The sequence below is a fragment of the Hirundo rustica genome, chromosome 3 (genome assembly GCF_015227805.2).
Source record: "Hirundo rustica isolate bHirRus1 chromosome 3, bHirRus1.pri.v3, whole genome shotgun sequence".
NCBI classification, from domain to species: Eukaryota; Metazoa; Chordata; class Aves; order Passeriformes; family Hirundinidae; genus Hirundo; species Hirundo rustica.
The window spans coordinates 17,809,766-17,828,419 of record NC_053452.1 but is presented as its reverse complement, the minus strand read 5'-3'; the positions used below and the strand labels follow the sequence as shown (position 1 = coordinate 17,828,419).

At 44.4% G+C, this 18,654-nt stretch overlaps 1 protein-coding gene across 2 annotated transcripts in view; it reads left to right on the top strand.

The window, feature by feature from the left end:
- The first annotated feature begins 5,405 nt into the window (after nt 1-5,405).
- COQ8A (coenzyme Q8A) overlaps nt 5,406-18,654 on the top strand; it is a 43,247-nt gene continuing 29,998 nt past the window's right edge. Inside the window, exons 1-2 of one of the 2 annotated variants that reach the window (XM_040057921.2) lie at nt 5,406-5,509; nt 16,912-17,106. In XM_040057921.2, the coding sequence (XP_039913855.1) occupies nt 16,930-17,106 (177 nt within the window). In that variant the 5' untranslated portion in view covers nt 5,406-5,509; nt 16,912-16,929. Of the gene's footprint in view, nt 5,510-14,338; nt 14,456-16,911; nt 17,107-18,654 lie in introns of those variants that run through there. The other variant, XM_040057919.2, reaches the window with a different exon arrangement.

The window sequence follows — 18,654 nt, the reverse complement described above, 5'->3', positions numbered from 1 at the left end:
CATTTGGATCCTATGATGATACTGGATGTGCATCTACCACTGACTGAGTCAGAGAGATCCCATTTCTCTTAGAGCTCTTGCTCTCATTCTTGGCCATAAAGCCATATAAATAACAAAGAGTACAAACAGCATCACTGACACCTGCCTAAGTTTTGAAATACCTACAAGCTAACTACTAAAACCAAGCCACCTGTCCAGTGACTTCCACTTGAGCTGTTCCACTTCATCATCCCTATATTATTATGTCGATGGAATGCCATAAATCTACGTAGTCAGAGAAGACATTCCATCTGTCCTTACGAAATTACCCCCTAGAGAAGGTGAACTCAAGGCAAAACCCCTCAAGAGGTAGCTCATCTGAGCCTCAGAAGTTGCTTGGAGAAGGAGGGCTGAGGGAAACACTTCCAGAGCATCTTTTGCTTTGTGGTTAGCTGTATGAACATGAGAGAAGATGGTGACGTATGTTAGAGATTCCTAGAATCATTAAGGTCAGAAAAGACCTCCAAGTTCATTGAGTTCAAGCATGCATATTGTGGTTGGACAAACAGCTTGGGCCTGTCCCACGCAAGAGAATTTCTGAGTGTTCTCTGAGCAGCCTGGATGCTTGTCAGCCTAATTACATGACCATTTGCTGCTTAATTGAGGCTCCATTAACTTTTTTTCTGCAGGTCAGTAGACTACCTACTAATTTTCTGTTGCAATGGAACCCTTCTTACTGCAGGGCCCAAAGATCCTTCCAGCCTCTGGTTCCCTTAACTTTTTCTGTTTGTAGAAGTTTAGCCCTTCTGGCTCATTCCTCTCTGGGAAAACGTCCCACTTTGTCCAAGGCTTTGAGGAAGTCAGCTTTCACCAGCTACTTCAGTCAGCATCAGCACTGGCAGAGGTTTATTTGGGTGTTCCCTGGCACCCAGTAAATGGTGAGCGAATAGACTCCTCTCAGAACTAACAGTGAACAGGAGCAAGAAGAAAATCCCACCTGAGGGACCCTGCTGGAAGTCATAGCCAGGGGAGCCTTGGGATTGCCCTTCCCGGTGCCCTTCTTGCTGCTCCTACCCCAGGCCTGCAGCAGAGCTGTTTGTGCACTCCATGAAATTGCGCCATTAAAACCTTCATTACATAAATATCAACAAGCAGTATCAGGCGGGGATGGGATGGCACTGCTAAAACATCTGCTACGGAGTCAGGACTTCCACCTGCTCCATGAGGCTTTCCCACTGACCTGCAAAATTAGGATATTTTGACAATTAAGCAATAACAAACCACTTTAACATTAGTAGGGAGAAGCTTCTGGGGGACTCCCACACTAGTTAAATTGTAACTATTAGTTATAATTTAAATTTATTATAATTTTGATTATATTTATATATATTATGAGGCTAGATAGATCATTGTAGTGTTTATAGCTTTCAAATAATATTACTGTAATCAAACTCATATGATTTTATTATAACTTAATGAAAGATTGATGTATATACTCCTCATAGTTGTAAGCTTCTTGCTAGAAATGCTCACAGAAATGTTTCTAGATAAGGGAGTATGTTGAAATTTGACTGAATAGTACACTACCAAACAAGCTACAAGAAATAGATGACAGATGTATTGCCAAAAATGTTTTTTAGCTGATTTATTAATAATGCTCACTTCTTGTTATTATAGCTAATTAAGAGACTCCTCAAAGTCTAGGAACTTGCTTTTTCATAGGACTGCTTTGGCTTCCTCTGAAAATTCAACTCTGCACTGCACACACCTCCAAAGGAGTGCAGGTATATAGCACAAAAATTACATGTGATTTAGACACTGACACAAAACCTTTTAACCTGCAACAACCTCATTCTGCTGCCACATCCCAGTAAAGCATGAATGGATGTCAGTGTTTAGCTATTTACAAAGAATTTTCATAGAATCATAGAATAGTTTGGATTGGAAGGGACCTTTAAAGTTTGACTGGTTCCAAGCCTTTGCCATGGACAGAGACACCTCCCACTAGGCCAGGTTGCTCAGAGCCCCATCCAACCCAGCCTTGAACACTTCCAGGGATGGGGCATCCACAGCTTCTCTGGGCAACCTGTGCCAGGGCCTCACCACCCTCAGAGTATAGAATTTCTTTTTAATATCTATCCTAAGCTTGCTCTCTTTCCGTTTGAATCCATTCCTCCTTGTCCTGTCCCTACAGGCCCTTGTAAAAAGGGCCCCTCTATAGGGACTAGATTTCTTCTAGTAGATTTCCTCTATGCTGCTTGGAAGGGTTTTATGTGTTACTGTTTGCATAAGCACATTTATCAGATCAGTTTCTACACAAACCCTGCAAAGGTTCAGTGCCTGGATGAAGCTGCCGTTGCACCTACATTGCTTTGGTGGAGGGCACAAAACCAGAATGGGGCAGCCTGGGCTGATCCCCGCAGGATTCCTGTCCACATCTCCTGCTGCTGGACAAGGCACAGTTTGCACAAGGCCTGATTGCATATTTGGATGGGATTTGGATGGGATTGGAGGAGTGCTCCATTCTCAGTTTCTCTTGCTGAACTTTCCCATTAAATAATATGAGTAAGGCTGAAGAGAGAAGACAAGAGTATGCATAATGACTAGGGTCTCAGTGTGCAGGTGAGGTGCTGTTAAGTCTTCACAAGCGGAGATGGGAAGCTGAATTTGAACACCCCAAAGCCCAGGGGAACAGCCAACAAGGCTGTTACCTAAACCACTGATACTCTTCCTGAAGAAAAGGATGACTTCCCTGGTCTATTTTTCAAGTATAACACTCTGCTCTTTCTTTTTTCAGGATCAAAGGGTGTCAATCTCATAACTGGTACCACTAAACCAATCTCAAATAGTGACAACATTTTTTCTCTATTATCATTTTTCCTCAGTTTACAGGGAAACCTGCCATGGAACTGCTCTCCCAGCGCTTCACATACATCACGTTCAACCTTTTATTTGGGATTGTGGACAAAGTAGGCAACCATCCCCACAAAAATTAGCCTCTGGATTCTGGACTGGGTCCTGGGTGTGCTGTCCCTACTCCCTATAAGAACTAAAAAGTAACAAGGAGAGACATACACTATTTTTTCCCCGGCAGCTTCAGTCCAGCTTTCAGTCCTACCTCTTTGCACTCCAAATTAGGTGGGAATACAGACACTTCTCTCTTCTTTTAGTACAGAAAGAGCTAGCCCTGAGCTCAAGTTCAATGGGTCTTTTAAGGCTGCAGAAAGTCTGGCAGGAGAAGGTGTGATGCAAATTGAACAGCAGTGGCAGAAATATCAAATGGTTTACCACGTGTGAATAAAGGGAACCAGCCAGGCCTGTCTTCAGGTGAGGAGAGCTTCACCCTGCGCTTGTTCTGCCTCCATCTCAAACTATGGCAGCCTGTTCATGCAGAAACCCTCCAGTTCTCCATGCTCAGCAGAGTGAGTAAGATGTTTCACAATTAATGCCGAGCTGATGCAAGTGAAGTGATGTTATGCAGAAACTGAGCACTGACATCCAAATTCAGTACAGGAATAGATAAAAGGGTGTTGTTAGAAAACGCACCTGAAACTTATCTCTTTCCAGATGAGAGCATGTATCTTTCCTTTATTAGAAATAGTATGAGCCTAATCACAAATAGAACAATTAATTTGTGTGACTTTCCACAGGTGTGAGCATTGAAATTAAGAAAACTAAGCATTTTTTTTACAAAATATTTCAAGGCTGTTATCTTACTACAGTCATGGTTTTGCTTCATCTACATATTGAGTGTCCATCCCCTTAGCAAAAAAAAAAATCTAAGTGTCATGTCTGCCCTTGCAATTTCAGACAGAACTTTTCTACACACAGCCTGTGTGTTAAGCATTTAATTCAATGATGTGCCTTTCCCAGGGAACTGTTTCTTTTTCACCTTTCAAATTCAAATCCAGCCTTTCTAGTCCTCACTGGGGCTGGCTTCTAATATGATAATGTTTGGGTGATCAGTTTTGCTAAATTTATTTGTAGATGTCTGTTCAGTGCCTTACAGAGACCTTCTCATGGTTTATGTGGGAAACTGAGAGGGGCTTGGGGGAGATGCAAATTTTTTTTCTTTTAATGAAGGAATATGTGTAATACTTGAACATTATTTGATACGATCATAAATACCAGCCAAACAATCTCCAGTCTGAGCAGCTGGAGATAAAAATTGTCTTCCTCTGCAGAGGAGGGCAACTTTGTCAATAGCAGGCTGCCATTAATATTCACAGCGTTTCTTACGGTTAAAACCCCTCTACACAATTATGGCAGACCAATTATCCATTTTTCTTCTTCACAAATCCACAGCATCCACAACTCCTACTGACTTAGATGCAGGTCCTCTGGTGTGGATCTAAGTGCTCAGTTGAAGCTACTAGTTAGCTGAAAAGGTCGGCCAAAGCAAGCAATTGACAACGGTGAAATGAAAGCTCGGGGCTGTTTGTTGGTCACTCCCGCAAGTTATGCTACAACTAGAGTAGGATTATGAATCCTGCTTAGTTTAGGAAGAAATGAATGATTTAATCTCCAAACCTCATCCGAATGTACTCCTGCACTGATGCAGCCATGTGGCAAATGCACCAGAACGACCGTATTGTTATTTTTCAGTCGGGAAAGTTGCTGACAGAGGCGGGCGCTCACCAGAGCATCCAGACAAGCACGGAGCTGGCTGCTGCTGCGAGCCCCCTGCAGCCCCCGGGAGATCCCCGGGATCGACCTGTAGGGAACAAGCTACTGCCTTTGTTTCCAACGTGCATACGAGCATTTCCCAACAACCCGAATAATTCCCAATGTCTGCCTGAGACGATGCTTCGAAAAACCACGCAGGCAGCCACAAACAAAGCTTTCCCGGACACGGAGCGCCACGAACCGGGAGTTGGTCCCCTCGCCAGGCATTTCCCCGGAGCCCGCCGGGCGCGGGGCTCCCGCCCATCACCTCATGCACATTAATGGGGACCTGATCAGCGACACCCCGGCCGCCCCGAGCCCACCTCAGCCGTGGGGTGCGAGCCCTGCCCACCCCATCCTCTCCCACCGCGGGACCACCCTCCCCCGCCCCGCCAGACGGGACCGCGGCGAGACGCCCCCGCCTCCGACTGACAACCGCCACCGGGCCGGTGCCCATTCGCTGCAGAAGCCCAGCCCGGGGGGAGCCCGGCCCATCGCAGACAGACGGCGGCCGCCACCGCCCGCTCGCAGCACACGCTCCTCACGCCTCAGCCTCACGCCTCGCCCCGCGCCCCCCCGCGCGCCGCCGCACGGACCTCACGGGGCCTCAACGTCCCCCTGCAGCCGCCGCGCTCGCCGCGCCGGGCCCGCCCCGCGCCCCAGCCGGAGCCCCGCCCCTGGCCGCCTCCCATTGGCGGAGGCGCGGTGGCGCACGGGCTCGGCCAATGGGAGCGCTGCGGGGCGGGGCGCGCGGTGCCTGGGCCGCGGCCGGTGGGCGGTGGGGTAAACAGGCGTTGCGGGCCCGGGCCGCGGCCGCCGAGCGGAGCGGAGCCGAGCTGGGAGCCGCTGGGCTGTGCCGGGCTAGGTAGGGTATGGGAAGCGACCGCGGCGGCGAGGAGGACGGGCCGAGCCGAGCCGGACCGGGCCGAGCCGAGCTGAGCTGGCGGCGGGGTGGAGACAGCGGAGCACCCGGTAGTGGTGGTGCTCCCGGCTGTGGCAGTGCCCCGGTAGCGGGAGTTCGTCCGTTGCGATGCGGGGTGCGGTGCGGGAAGGGGTGCTGGTGATGGCGGTGGCGGTGCTGCAGCGGGGACAACGCCCGTGCCCGGCGAGGCGCCTCGGGCCGGTGGTCGCTCGCCCGGGGCTCGTTCCCCGGCGCGGGGACGTGTGCGGGGTCCGGCGGTCGATGGCGGCCGCGGGGCACCGGAGCTGCGCTCGGGCAGGAGGCGCCCGGGGCTGCGGCCTTCCCGTGCCCTTGGCCGCGTCCCGTCGGGGTGAGAGCGGGGCCGGCCGGGTCCCGCCTCCTGCCCGCGGGGAGCTCCGCGCTCGGCAGCGCCAGGCCGGGAGCGGGGCCGGCGCCTCAGCGCACCCGGGCAGGTGAGCGGGCCGAGCGGCGAGCGCAGCCGAAGGGCGATCGGGGAAAGGGAGGAACCCGCCGTTCCGCCTTGCCCAAGGACATCACGAGAATCTGGTGCTGTGCTGCTTTCCGGGCTGCTCCGGCTTGGAGCCTCGCTCCTCTCTGTCGCTGGGACCGATCCGCGCGTCTGGTTGGAGATGGCTGTACAATAGAGCTGTTGGCTGTTCCTTAAGCTTTGTTTGTAGCTGAAATGGGGGTGAAAAACCCCTACTCTGTGAGCCGCCTGCCTCTGGTAAAGTGCCTGAGGAAATAATCTTTTTATAGACAAACAGGCTTCTAAAGTCTTTGTAACAATGTGAACAGGAGATGATGGGGGAGATACTTAGTTTTAAACAGACCTCGATCAAGCTACCTATAAATAACTACAAATATGAAAGTTTGGTTTGTATAATGTTGTTTTTATGGTTACTGACCACGTTGATTCCTGCAGGACTGTATCATAAGAAATAACACTATTTCTGATAGCCCAAGAGGTTATGTTCCACGTAGCAGGAATGTAGGTGAGGAGATTCTCTGTATTCACCTCCATGCAATGAAAATCTAATCTTTGTGGTCAGTTTTATGATAGGAAATTAAAGCTTTTCTTTTAACAGCTGAAAGTGTAATTTTCCTAAAAAGAATTAACCTGTCAGTTTCTGATTTTTTTTTCTGAGTTGCTTGTCTTTTAAATTAGATTGTTTTACTAGACTAGAGGATATGCAAAATAAGTCTTAGCACTGGGTGCAGAAGGATAGTGGCCAAAGTCCGTAGTAGCTCAATAAAAGTCGTTAGAAGGGCTTAAGAAATTGTTCTTTATACAAACTGAATGCAGATTGGTGTCTAAGGGTATATCGGTAGTTTCGCATTTCTCTATCATGGGATAAGAGCATTCATATGCTATCAGAAGGAGTTTAGCTGCAGTTCACAGGAGCTGCAGCTAGCAAGAGCATGCAAGAACCTTCTTGCTCTTCGACCAGGAGAGTTCTTTTAGTATTCTCTAGATGTTTTTTTCATTGCTGTTAGTTAGCAGTGACCTCGGTAACCTTGAATAAGATATGCTTAGAATAAACAGTTTTATATTGTCCGATCTTACTCAAGCTGGGGAAAAAAAATGGGTGACCTGCTGTGCCTCCTTTTTAATAACATCTCCCTTTTAATAATGAAGTAGTGAGATCAGTAGAAGAAAAGGCCAGATGTGGAGATTGTCCTCACACCTTTACTGTCCAAGTGCTGATCACCTTGTTGCATTCCTGCCAGAGGGAATTCTGTGCTGTGCAGTGCGGCTCTGGTTAATTTATTTGTGATAGTTAACACAAGTTAATAATAGCTCAATGCATCCATGCAGCAAGAACAGAACTTGTTTTGGCTTCCAGTCTTCCAGGAGTCCTTTTAAAGGCAAGTGGTCTGTTGTTTCACACCCTGTTTGTCAGGCTGTATTATTTTTCTGGAAACTGGGAGGGAACAGTGGACAGGAGCTGAATTCCCACTTCTTAATTTCTTATGTTAAAACCAGTTGATTGCTTATGGAGTTGGGATTTTTTAGGTAGAGGTTGGTGGGTTTTTTGCTGTCTGCATGCGTTTTTTCTGCATTGTTTTAACCAGGGTACAAGGGATGGCATTTGTCTCATGGTCTGTTACCTTGTGCGTCAGTGTGCGTGGTATAAATTGTTTGATCCAGGTGGCTTGCGAGATGCATCTCAGGACTTAGCTAGGGACATGAATAAGCACTTCTATTTTTCTTTAAATCTGTCCTGCTGGGTGAACAACCCAGCCTAGGATGGAGGTAGTGAGTCTGAAGCAGTATTTGGGAATCACATCTCCAGTGTGATGTAGGTCTCCTTGTCTTCTCCCTCTAAAAATCCTGAAGAAAGAAGTCTGGAAGAGGAAGCTTTTTGCCTTAAGGAGCTGTATATTCTGAGACAGAGCAGCTTTAGAAGAAGAGTAGCTTCTCTTGCAGCCTGTTTTATATAAATGCTAGAAGTGCCGCCTTGTGCTGCGAGTGCCTGCTTTCCTTCAGGACCTGAAGAGGAAAATGAGTTATTTGCATATGGAGCTGAAATGCGAGCTTGCAGTGAAGCACAGTAGTTTGAGGGCGTGGGTTCAATCACTGCTTTCTCACCCAGCAGTGAAAGCTTCACATTCCTATCTTCACGTTCAATTTTTTATCGTCAGCTTCTCAGTTTTTTGGATGCCACTTGTTTTGTTCCTCTCACCTCCCTTTCCCCTGTATAGTAGATGGCAAAATTAAATCAATCTGAGCTGGTGACAAAGACCCAAGAAATAACAGGATACATGAGTTTTGCCCTTTCTTTGCCAAGTTGTGTTTCTGCACTTTATTTTAATGGCTTTTTAATGGCTTTTGTGTTTTGTCAGTCAGTAGAGATGTAGAGCTAAATAAAGCATGTTCAATTCCCAGCTATCCAGTCTCTGAAATGTTCTGTGTGCTTCTTGCAGCATAGAAAATGACATTACTTGCTCTGAAAATCTTAGCTGTCAGTCTGTGGAGCTGGCTTTTAGAAACTTTACAAGTTTATATGTCTGCTTAAACAAGTCTGCATGCATATCTACAGTTTAAAAACAGGTGGTTTTTTTTTCTGGAAGCTGCATAAGACTTTGTCTTTTTCTTAAAGACTGTGTAGATTCTTTATGTGGAGACACCGGCAAAGATGGTCTGCTTGTGGTCTGTACGGCCCTAGAGCTGTTTTGTCATGTGCGGATGATAACTTCCACTTGAAAAGTTCTCCTACTGTGTTTGTTTTGCCTCTCGTTCATCCTGGTTTTCGGTGTAGATTAGATCTTGATGTGGTCCCTTTTATTGCTGTTTGTGCCTCCTTTTTAACTAGTTGCATGCCTTGTTTTTTTTCTGGGTCTGCTGAACAAGTGAACTATAAAAAGGCTTGGGGCATTGTTCTGAAATGTCACAGCTTTCTTGCTGTCTGGATTGTGCTATTTGAAGGATTAAATCCTCATCGTAATTTGATATGGTCAAAGTGCTCATCAGTGAAGTAGTTGGGATTAGGGTAGAAATGGAAGGGAGAATAACCCGGCAGTAAACTGCAAGTGGATAGTTTCTTTTAGAGAACCCTTCTGAAATCAGTAAGCCTACAATTTTACATTGCATAGCAAAGTTTTGTGGAGCATGGCCTTTCAGAATTCACTCTGGGGGTTCTGGGATTTTTCAAAGTGAGCTGTATAAGCTGCAAAAAGCTTTGGTTTTTCTAGTTTGGAAAGGCAATGTATTTATATGATGCAGAATGTGATTTAATAAAGTCTATACATGGAGAGCATAAACAGTTGTAGATTACAGATTCTGTATCAGGGTGTGAGTTTGCAGGTTAGGTTTATCTGTATGAGAAATGTAGGGCTCATTACTCTCATTTACCCCGGTGTCAAAAGTACCTGTGTGTGGGGAGCAGGAGCCGACAGGAACAACTTGTCTGTGGCAGAGCGTCCACACAGGAGCTGTGGGTTCTGATAGATTGTGTTCCCCTGCAGCACAGAGATCAGTTTATATCTTCTTGAGGTTGTCTTTTTTTGCCTTTTTTTTCTTGCCAGGAGGATTTGGCACAGCCAGAGAAAAGAAAGCTCCCACAGCCAGAGCACTGGTATGTCAGGGGGCTATGAATAGAGTAGGATGTGTTGTAAGTTGCTAAATTGGAACCTAACCCCAGCTTCCAGGGCAAGGTTGGAAGCCATGAGATCGATACAGACACGAATGCCTGCAGGATCAATAGTGGGATCAGTGGCTGTGGCGTTTGGCTTCTGCTCACAGTGGTGACAGAGGGATTGCTCTCAGCACAGGGGGTGTGTTTGCCAGCCAGAGACACCTGTGGGGGTATCACTTGCAGACTCGGTAACAGTGACTTGGGGTGTGGTGTGCAAGGGCCTGTCGTGGTGTACACAAAGGGTGATAAGCAAAATACCTTCTTACACCTGAGGGAGAACAGGTGTGCAGCACAGTTACAGGTTGTGTCTAGTTCTTAGAAAGGGTCTGACTAGAAGCCACTGCCGGCCTGCCATTTCGTGGTGACTGTTTGCAATATGTTGTTTAGGTGGTTTGTCTTTGGTCTATAGAGGTGGGTGTTTAGAGGACTTTTAGGGATAGGCTATGTGCTCTAAGGATCAGTGCCCTATGGAGAGCATTGGGATTCTGTTCCCAACCCCATGCCTGACAGGCAGTGTAAGTTTGGGTAGATCACCTGTTCTCTTCCCTCTAAAGTAGACAACTGTGATATCAGTCCCCTTTTCTGAGCTTTTTGAGAGTTATAAGTGAAGAGAAGGGTGTGTGTTTAAATGCAAGAGGAAGAGCTGCTATTTTTCTCAAGACTTGCTTTAAGTAGTGGTGTACTTGAGTCTAAAGGAATCTGCGCTTGTGTGGCACAGCACTTTATCAATTCCAGTTCCTAATTTGGACTTGATGTGCTTTTGGAAAGTTAAAACTTCCAATAAAAACAGTTGTAGCATAACAGTGTATGCAAAAAAAAAAAAAAAAAAAAAAAAAGAGCTGCAAGTTGATAACCTCCTTCATTTATACTTTATATTTAATTCAGAGTACAAGACCCCTGAGGTGCTCTGATTCCTGTGCAGAACTGTGCATCAGAGGGAGCTGAGCTTTGGTGCTCTCTTCTGCTCTAAGTGCTGAAGTGACTGAGAGAATAGAGCTGCTCTGCAGACTTGGGGAATGTGTTTGTAGTGTTCAGATTTTGTTTGAAGCTCAGTGTTTGGGTTTGATCAGTGAAGAGCTTTAGTGTAACCTTTTTATAAATACTTTATATATGGACGTGGGGGATTTGTCCTCTCAAGTAATGCTGTATGTTACTGTTGATGGGATGACTTGGCACTCGCTAGTGAACTGTGTTTTCATGTAAACTTGCCATAAACCTAAATAAAGTAGTTCTGTTTTGTAAGTACGTGCTTCAAATATTGTATCTGCCAGAATCTCATATTAATCTGTGTGCTTGGAGGTCATGCTCCATGTTGATTTTAATCTAGTATTGTCGTTGCTGAGTGAATGATCTACATGCATGGGAAGGAACATTAATCCAGAGTTTATCAGGATTATTAATGTGGTTAAAGTTACACTTGAAGCTTTTGAGCTATGCAGAGGATGCAGCGCAGTGCACTTTTAAGTACAGCCCACTGCATAAACAGGAGAGAAAACCCTTTTTGTTTCTTGTCCTCTTATTCCTGCTCTCTTTCCTCTTGGTACCAGAGGTAATACAAAGATTGTGTGTTGGGTATAAATACAGCTCCAGACTGAAATCCATCGCCCAAAACTTTTTGCCTTGCAAATGAGATAAATGGATTTTTCAGATTATTATTATTATCATCATCATTGTCATCATCATTATTATTATTATTTTGGGATTCCAACGACAAAGACTTAATTCTCAGGAGCAGGCAGAGATCACATTCTTGGGGAAAAGTGAAGGAGCAGTGCCCTTAAAATGACAGGAGCTAGGAGCTGAGCTGGATCTACCCCAGTGTAGTAGCACACAGTGTGTGCCCAGGACAGGATTTGTTAGTGTAATGTGTCAAGGCATATCAGAAGTGACCTGTAATGAGGCCTGCGCTCTCTTAACTGTGGTAAATCTTAATCATGGCTAAATTATTTCTGGGTATGTGTAGATTATTTCCATCTGTGGGTAGAAGCATACTGTGTTAATTCTGGGCATGTGGCTGTGACTGTGTGGCTATTGCATGTCCCCAGACACTGTCCAGAAAGAAGTAACAGGACTGTTGGTCCAGGGCATTCGCTTTGCATGGACATATCTATGCCTCAAATAAAGCAAGCTGTGCTTACTTTTAAAGTGTCCAAGCATTCTTTTCACTCTTATGTGTGTCAAGCCATTTATGGGGAAAATTGGGTTTTGAACTAGCTGTCATTTAACAAAAATGAGTGCTGAGCTTTCTGAATTTTAGTGGAAAGGGGCATTTGTCTGCCAAGCAGCCCATTTTTATCACTGTGTGTACTGCTATTGTAGTGATTAGGGAGCAAACCAGTTCCGCCTGCCCTTCAAAGGTGTTCGTTTTAAATGGCATTGGCAAACTACTTCGTGCAAAGCTGGTTGTAAAGCAGCTTTCAGAGACTTGATGAATTCAGCTTAAGGGGGCTTGAGTGCAAGCCATGGGGCAGGATCAAATATAGGGGTCCTTACTTCTGCTATAGGTCACATCTTTAAAGACATTTCTTTTGAATCTTCTATGTATAGGAGTTATGGGGAAGGGAAGAAGGAAGGATAAGCAAAGTGTTTTTTCAGTTTGATTTAAAAGATGATGGCAACTTCTTCCTTTGAAAAGGCTGGTTTTGTGCCCTGGATGGTTAAAATTTGGGTCAGCTGCAACCCAAGGAATCCAGCTGATGAAAATACATCTAGGCAGGGACCTGTAAATCTGGTATCAAAGGAGCTGATGGGGAGGTGTGTGATGGAACTGAAAAAGGCTGTGAATTAAAGGATCACATGAAAGGGTTGGTATGGCAACAAACATAAAAAGAAATTGAAAAAATCTGTAAAAGAACAGTTACAGACCAGCTTAATGAATAATAGTTCTATTGAACTTAGTCTACTGTTGGTTCATGGCCGTGGAACAATGTCCTGAGTATCTGGCCTTCTGCATCTTGTTTGTGGTGTTTATTATTTTTATTTCAGTATACTCTTGCCACACTTGCTCTGATGGTATGGGTGGTTATAAGTGAAGCCAGAGTTTTACTCCTTGTTTAGATACAACTAAGATAACAGTGATTGTAATAAAGGATAATGGAGAGAGGGAAGATGTAGAGGCTGTTTTCTCTTCCTGATATGTGATATCTAATTATCTGCCTTACTACCTGTCCAAGCTAATATTATTTTATTACTTATTTTCATTTATTTAGCATAACATTTAAGTTAAGTTTAACGAAGATAGCTAAAACTGCAAACCTGAGAGGAAGCATATGGGTTGCTGTAAAACTGCTCTGGTTTAGTTTGGGAAATTTTTCGATGTTTTTTCTTTGGTCAGTTATTTTGTGTTGTAGTTTTGTTTTTTAAATTATTCAGCAGTGTTTGGGTGTTTAGCAGAGTGTTGATAGTAGAAGTAGTTCCCATGAAGTCAAAGAGGCTGTATTGTCACACACAGAAAGCTTTCAGATAAGTTTCTGCTATTTGTATGATTAGAAATCTTGTGTTTAAACTTGATCCATCCTATATATGTGTGCGTGTGTGTATATGCATGTGCATATGTATATCTGAGTAAGGCTTTTCACTGTACAGTCATGTGGAAGAAAGCTTATGGAGTCTGAAGCAGATCTGTGTGTTTGTAGGAGCACTGTTTAGCCCGTGGAAAGGAAAGGGAATAGATGGAAAAATGTGTTGTTAAAGCGGGACAAATGCATGATCGTATTTGTTGGTTCAGGTTGCTTCTAGTGAGGCTCTTGGTTTCTGTTACTGGTCTCTGATAAACTGTGTCTCGCTACAATCGCTTAAACCTTCAGTCCAGTAATCTGGAATGTTGAAAAGGGGAGGAAACACTTGGCAGCCAGTTGCTCTAGAGAATGGTGGGTTGTGAGGCTGAGGATTGTTGCTCACAGGAGGATCCCAGGCATTGGTTTAGTTTTGCTGTTACAACCAGGCTCTGAATCAGGTGGCATCTAACCTGTAAAAGCCCCTCTGCCCACTGTACAGACCTTGCCTGGTATCCAAGGATGACTTGGCTTGAGCTTCCTCATGCTGGAAGGTGTAGGGGTTTTCCAGGGCATCATTCAACTGAGAAGCTTACTAAGCTAAATCTGTGACCCTGCCTACTTTTGGAAAAGCACTCATGGTCAACACTTGTCAGCCCTCTTCAGTCCAGGTTAGAGGTACTCTGACAGCTCGTGCAGACACCACAGACTCGTACATGCTCTGTGCTAGCCGTGCCCCTCCTTGCTAGTGCTAGATGAAGAATCCTCAGGGAGCAAGTCAAGTGTGATATAGACTTTGTACTAATTCCACTTGGAACCACTCCTTAAATCCCTTTCTGATAGAGCTTGCTTGTACTGTATTTATTGATTTAGGAGGATATGAATAGAACTTGTCTTAGGGGGAATAAAAATGCTTTTCCTGCTGTCTGTCCTGGGAATTAACACAAGTGAAAAGTATTTGCTCCCTCTGTCTCAGTTTTTGTGTCTCTTGTCCTTGTTTGTGCTTATTGCTTTTTTCATTTAAAAAAAAAAAAGGCAATTTTCCTAATGCCTTTTTTTTTGTGTGTGTGTGTGTAGTCTTTTATCTTCTTGATTATGTAGTATATACTTTATTTAGAATAACCTATCCTTTGGCAGCACTGCATAGGAGCACGTTGCTGATGCTTCTGAGCTAACAAACCGCTTACCTGGTACCAAGATGGTTATAGGTGCTGCGCAGAGCAAGTGGGGCTGATACCATGGAAGTCAGAGAGATACTGGTAAGAATTTGCCCAGTGCAATGCCTGGTAGCCAAATCTCTGCAGGGCAATAGGTCCTCTTTGCTTGTTGATATATTTAGCAATGGAGGGTTGAATGAGTATTGTGCAATATATGTTATCTACTTGTGGCTGCATTACCTTCCCTGAAATTTTGTTTGGAGATTTAATTCTTTTAAAAACCACACATTTAGCATATCATAACTGTCACTTTATGACAAGGTCTTTGGCTGGTTTTGGGTGAAAGAAGTTTTACTGCTGTTGATTAGTAAGAATACGTGTTAAAAGTGATTTTTTTTAATGTGTGTGTGTGTTGTCCAAATCTGCATTTGATTACCTTTTGTTGCCCTTCTTGGGAGAGAGGAAATGAACTTTTTTTGCACTCAGGCTTTCCTTGCTGCTAATACTTGTGATCACAAGAGCACTTATTTGTTAATAGTGGCAAACTTTGAATGGTCTCATTTCAGCTGGGACAGTACTGGGTTGTTGGCTGGTTTCTTTGCCTGGCTCTGAATTGCAGGGACAGCCTGCATATAAATGCTTTGAGTGAGATCCATGTGGAAATTTCCAGTGTGAAGACGATGGGGTAGAAAAACATTTCCTGTTGACAGAGTCGATTTCCTTACCTGACAGACAACTTTTGAGTTTGAGAGTGTGTTATGCAATGTTAAAAAAATCATTGTGGTTAAACTCAGAGATGCAGGAGTAACATTTCTTAGAGGTCTGGAGCATATGGATGGGTCTTGTAATGACAACTGCAGAATAATGACCTAGGTGGGCTTGATTTTTATTTTACAGTTAATCTGTTATGGCTAGATTCATTGTAAGCACTTGACTGTCCTCTTATCAGTGTGCTTACAACATATAACACTTCTGGCAGCAGTGCTTGTTCCTGAATTTGATCACTGATAAAAACAGTGGTTGAACAAATATCCAGTAACTGGGCATTATCCTGCATTTGCATAATGTCTCTCTGAAGTTCAGCTACAGTAATCTGTGCTTTTCCTGTGTGATTGCAGCAAAATTGTGTACTTAGACAGAAATTTAGCTTTAGCACTCCATTCTTCTCCTTCATGACAGGTACAGCAGACATGTTTGAGAGATAGGGCTTGTGTTTCCTGAGAAGGTAACTGGATCCAGTTGCTTGTGATGTGCAGCTGGGTGTAATGCCTTGTGTGCTGTTGACTCTGGACCCCTTGTACCACCACATCAGTGTATTAACATTTATAGCTGAGTACATGTGCATGTTGACAGGTTATCTTCTCAAAATGAATTGATACCTGTGTACCTACCTTAAATATGTCCCCTTAGACTAGTACTCTGTATCTACTGCAGCCAGAACATTATTTTTTCTGTCCTAGTCTTTACAGAGACTGCTGTATGGGCAAGGTTGGACCTTAGTTCACATCTTGTTCCAACTATGTCTCTGTCTTCTGTGTCAGTAAAGCTGGGAACATGTGTGACTGAGCCAGTCCTGGAACTGTGACCCTTTCTGTGCTTTAAAGTTGTAGAAGATGAGTGAAATAAGCAGGTGAAAATCTCCCCTGCAAAGTGGTTTTGCACCCCAGCCACTGGATTTCTTTTACATGAACCACCGTGATGTAGGAGAGCGAGTGTCCTGAGCCAGAGCTTGGTTCTAGACTGAGCCAAAGGAGTTGATGGAAATTATTCTTGTCAGACACATTCTGTCCTGCACCCTGCAGTGCCCAGTTTGTATTTGAAGACACTGAAATTGTGTAGGCTGTTAGAAATCTGAGATGGAACCTCTTGAAAAGGAAGGGGGGGGCTGAGTCAAAAATTTGTTGTAGTGCTAGCACTTTGCAAACGCTGTAGTAGGTAGGTGTTACGAGCATGCTTAAATTTACAATTAAAAGCAGCAGAGTGAGCTACGAGTTGGGGATGGAACAGACTATGGACCAGGCTACCTTTGGAGGATGGGAAAAGCTTAATCACTTGGGAGTAAAGAAGTTCGGCTATGTAAAATGAGCAGGCACATTCCAGAGCAGGAATGGAACGTGACAGTGAACTTCATAAGTGCTATCAGGACCTGAGAACATGTTCCAAGACCTCATAATAATTAAAGGTCAAACATTAATATTTTTAATCCACTTCTAACATCTGGAAGGAATCAAGACAGTCTGCAGTGTTTACTGACATTTACCTGTCTTTGCTTGCTCTGGTCAATGACAACTTGGATATTTGTATGGAGTCCTGGAAAGTTATCCTAACTCATGAGGACAGGGACAGTTCTCTTTTCCTGGTAAGATCAGGTAACTAGCTGTCACTCAGGCTGCCCTGGGTGTTATCTGGGCTGCAATCAAGTTCCCATGGTGGCTGCTTGCCAAAGCAGGAAGAGATTTGCCGGGGATATGCTGCCAGCTCTTAGGGGACGTGAAACCTGTTGCATACTTGTTCTTGACGTCTTGTCTCCCTGCCCCCTCTCCCTTTTTGTCTTTCAGCACAGAAAGACATCAGTCATGGCGGGTGATGCCATCATGGTCATGAGGGGCTTGACCAAGCTCAGTAAAGCGATCCTGGAAACCCAAGCAGGACAGCTTCGGCAGGTTCTCCTCGGAGGAGATGCAGTCACCATTGCAAAGACTCTCCAGGCCGCTGCTGAGGAACAGTTCAGTTCTGCCTTGGGGAAGGTGCAGGTAAGCAAAGCTCTTGGTGCACAGTCTAGTCTGTTGTTTTGCTTTTTCTCCAGGTACTTTTTTGGCTTTGTTTTGTGACTGTCTGGGAACTCACATCTTGAATGAGAGCCTGGTTCTGAAGTGGGGGATTGATGATGATAATAATAATAATAATGTTGCAATGCTCTGGGAATTCTTTGGAATCTGTGGTGTGTGGAAGGTGCTTTGACAGGAATGGGAGGGGAATGTTAGTGTTTTCATAACTGAGTGTTTAAGACATGCTGAATAAGAAAAGTGCTCTGTTTGTCTCATCTTGCCAAAGTTCAAGCTCATACTAAGATTGGTCAGTAGCTTTGTTATTTAGAGTCTCCTTTAAGTTTTGGGCATTGATTTTACCTCTCTTTTAGAGTGCATTGGGTGAAGGAGCTCTTTTACAGTGCATTGGATTTATCTCAGTGTTGCTTCCTTTCTTGGTAGAATTGGTGCATGTTAAGGTTTTCAGAGTGGCTCAGGGTCAGGTGTTTGCATGTTCACCACTTACAGCCCAGGCTGGATTTTTGGAACTGGCTTTCGAATGAGGAACGTAAGGAAAGCCAGACAGCAGCTGCTCTTATGAGAGATGGGGATAGATTTAAAAGAGCTTCACGTTTGCTGTGCTGTCATATTTTGAGCAAGGGGCTTATCTGTGGTATTTGTCTCTCATCATCCTTTAGAAGGAATGTGTAGTTCAGATGATCATTTTTGAAGCAGAAACTAATGAATGAGATTTTGATGGTTTTTATGCAATGAGCAATCTATAGCTTCAGTCCTAGAATCTGGGCCTATGTTTTCTTGGTTCTATTTAAACTTGAAGTAGAACTAACTTGTGTCTTTGTTTATGGGGATAGTGCTTTATCTTGTCATTGTCCTCCTCTTGCGCCCAGGAGGAGGGAGAGATGATGTTCTGTTTCTGTACATGTTTCTTTGCCCCAGAGAAGCCCAATGAGCTCAACTGCAGAACACTTGCCCTGCATTCTCTAAATGGGTTGCAAGAGAAGCTGCTGCCAAAGCAGAGCTCAGTAAGAAATCTAAACATACAGCATTTTCTGTTTTGAAGAGAGGAGGATCTTTTACATTAAGTGACAGGGTTTTAGCTGTCTGGCATGTTCTAAAAATTTTAAGTATGGAAGTAAGGAGGCTTTCTTGCTTGGTCAGTATTGTGGTCCACAGTCCCCATCTGTAAACATCTCTTCTCTCCTCCCCCGCTGTGATGTTGAGGTTCAGAATAGCATGAGACCTGCTGAATAACAGGAAAGACCATGTTCTGGTTTTTTCTCTAAGGAAGGGAAATTTAATTAATGCTTAGGAAAGATCCTGAAATATGCTGCCTGCTTGCCTGACCACAGCAGGATTTAAAATCCTGTTGATTGCCTGTAATAGCCATCAGTTATTTTATGGTATTGCCATTGTTGAGATGGGTGACTAGAATATGTCAAGGAATAAGTGAACAGGAGATCATGCTTTTCTGTTCATTTTTGTTTATGTATTTATTTTTGAAAATTATTAAGAAATATCTGGACTTTGTGGGGC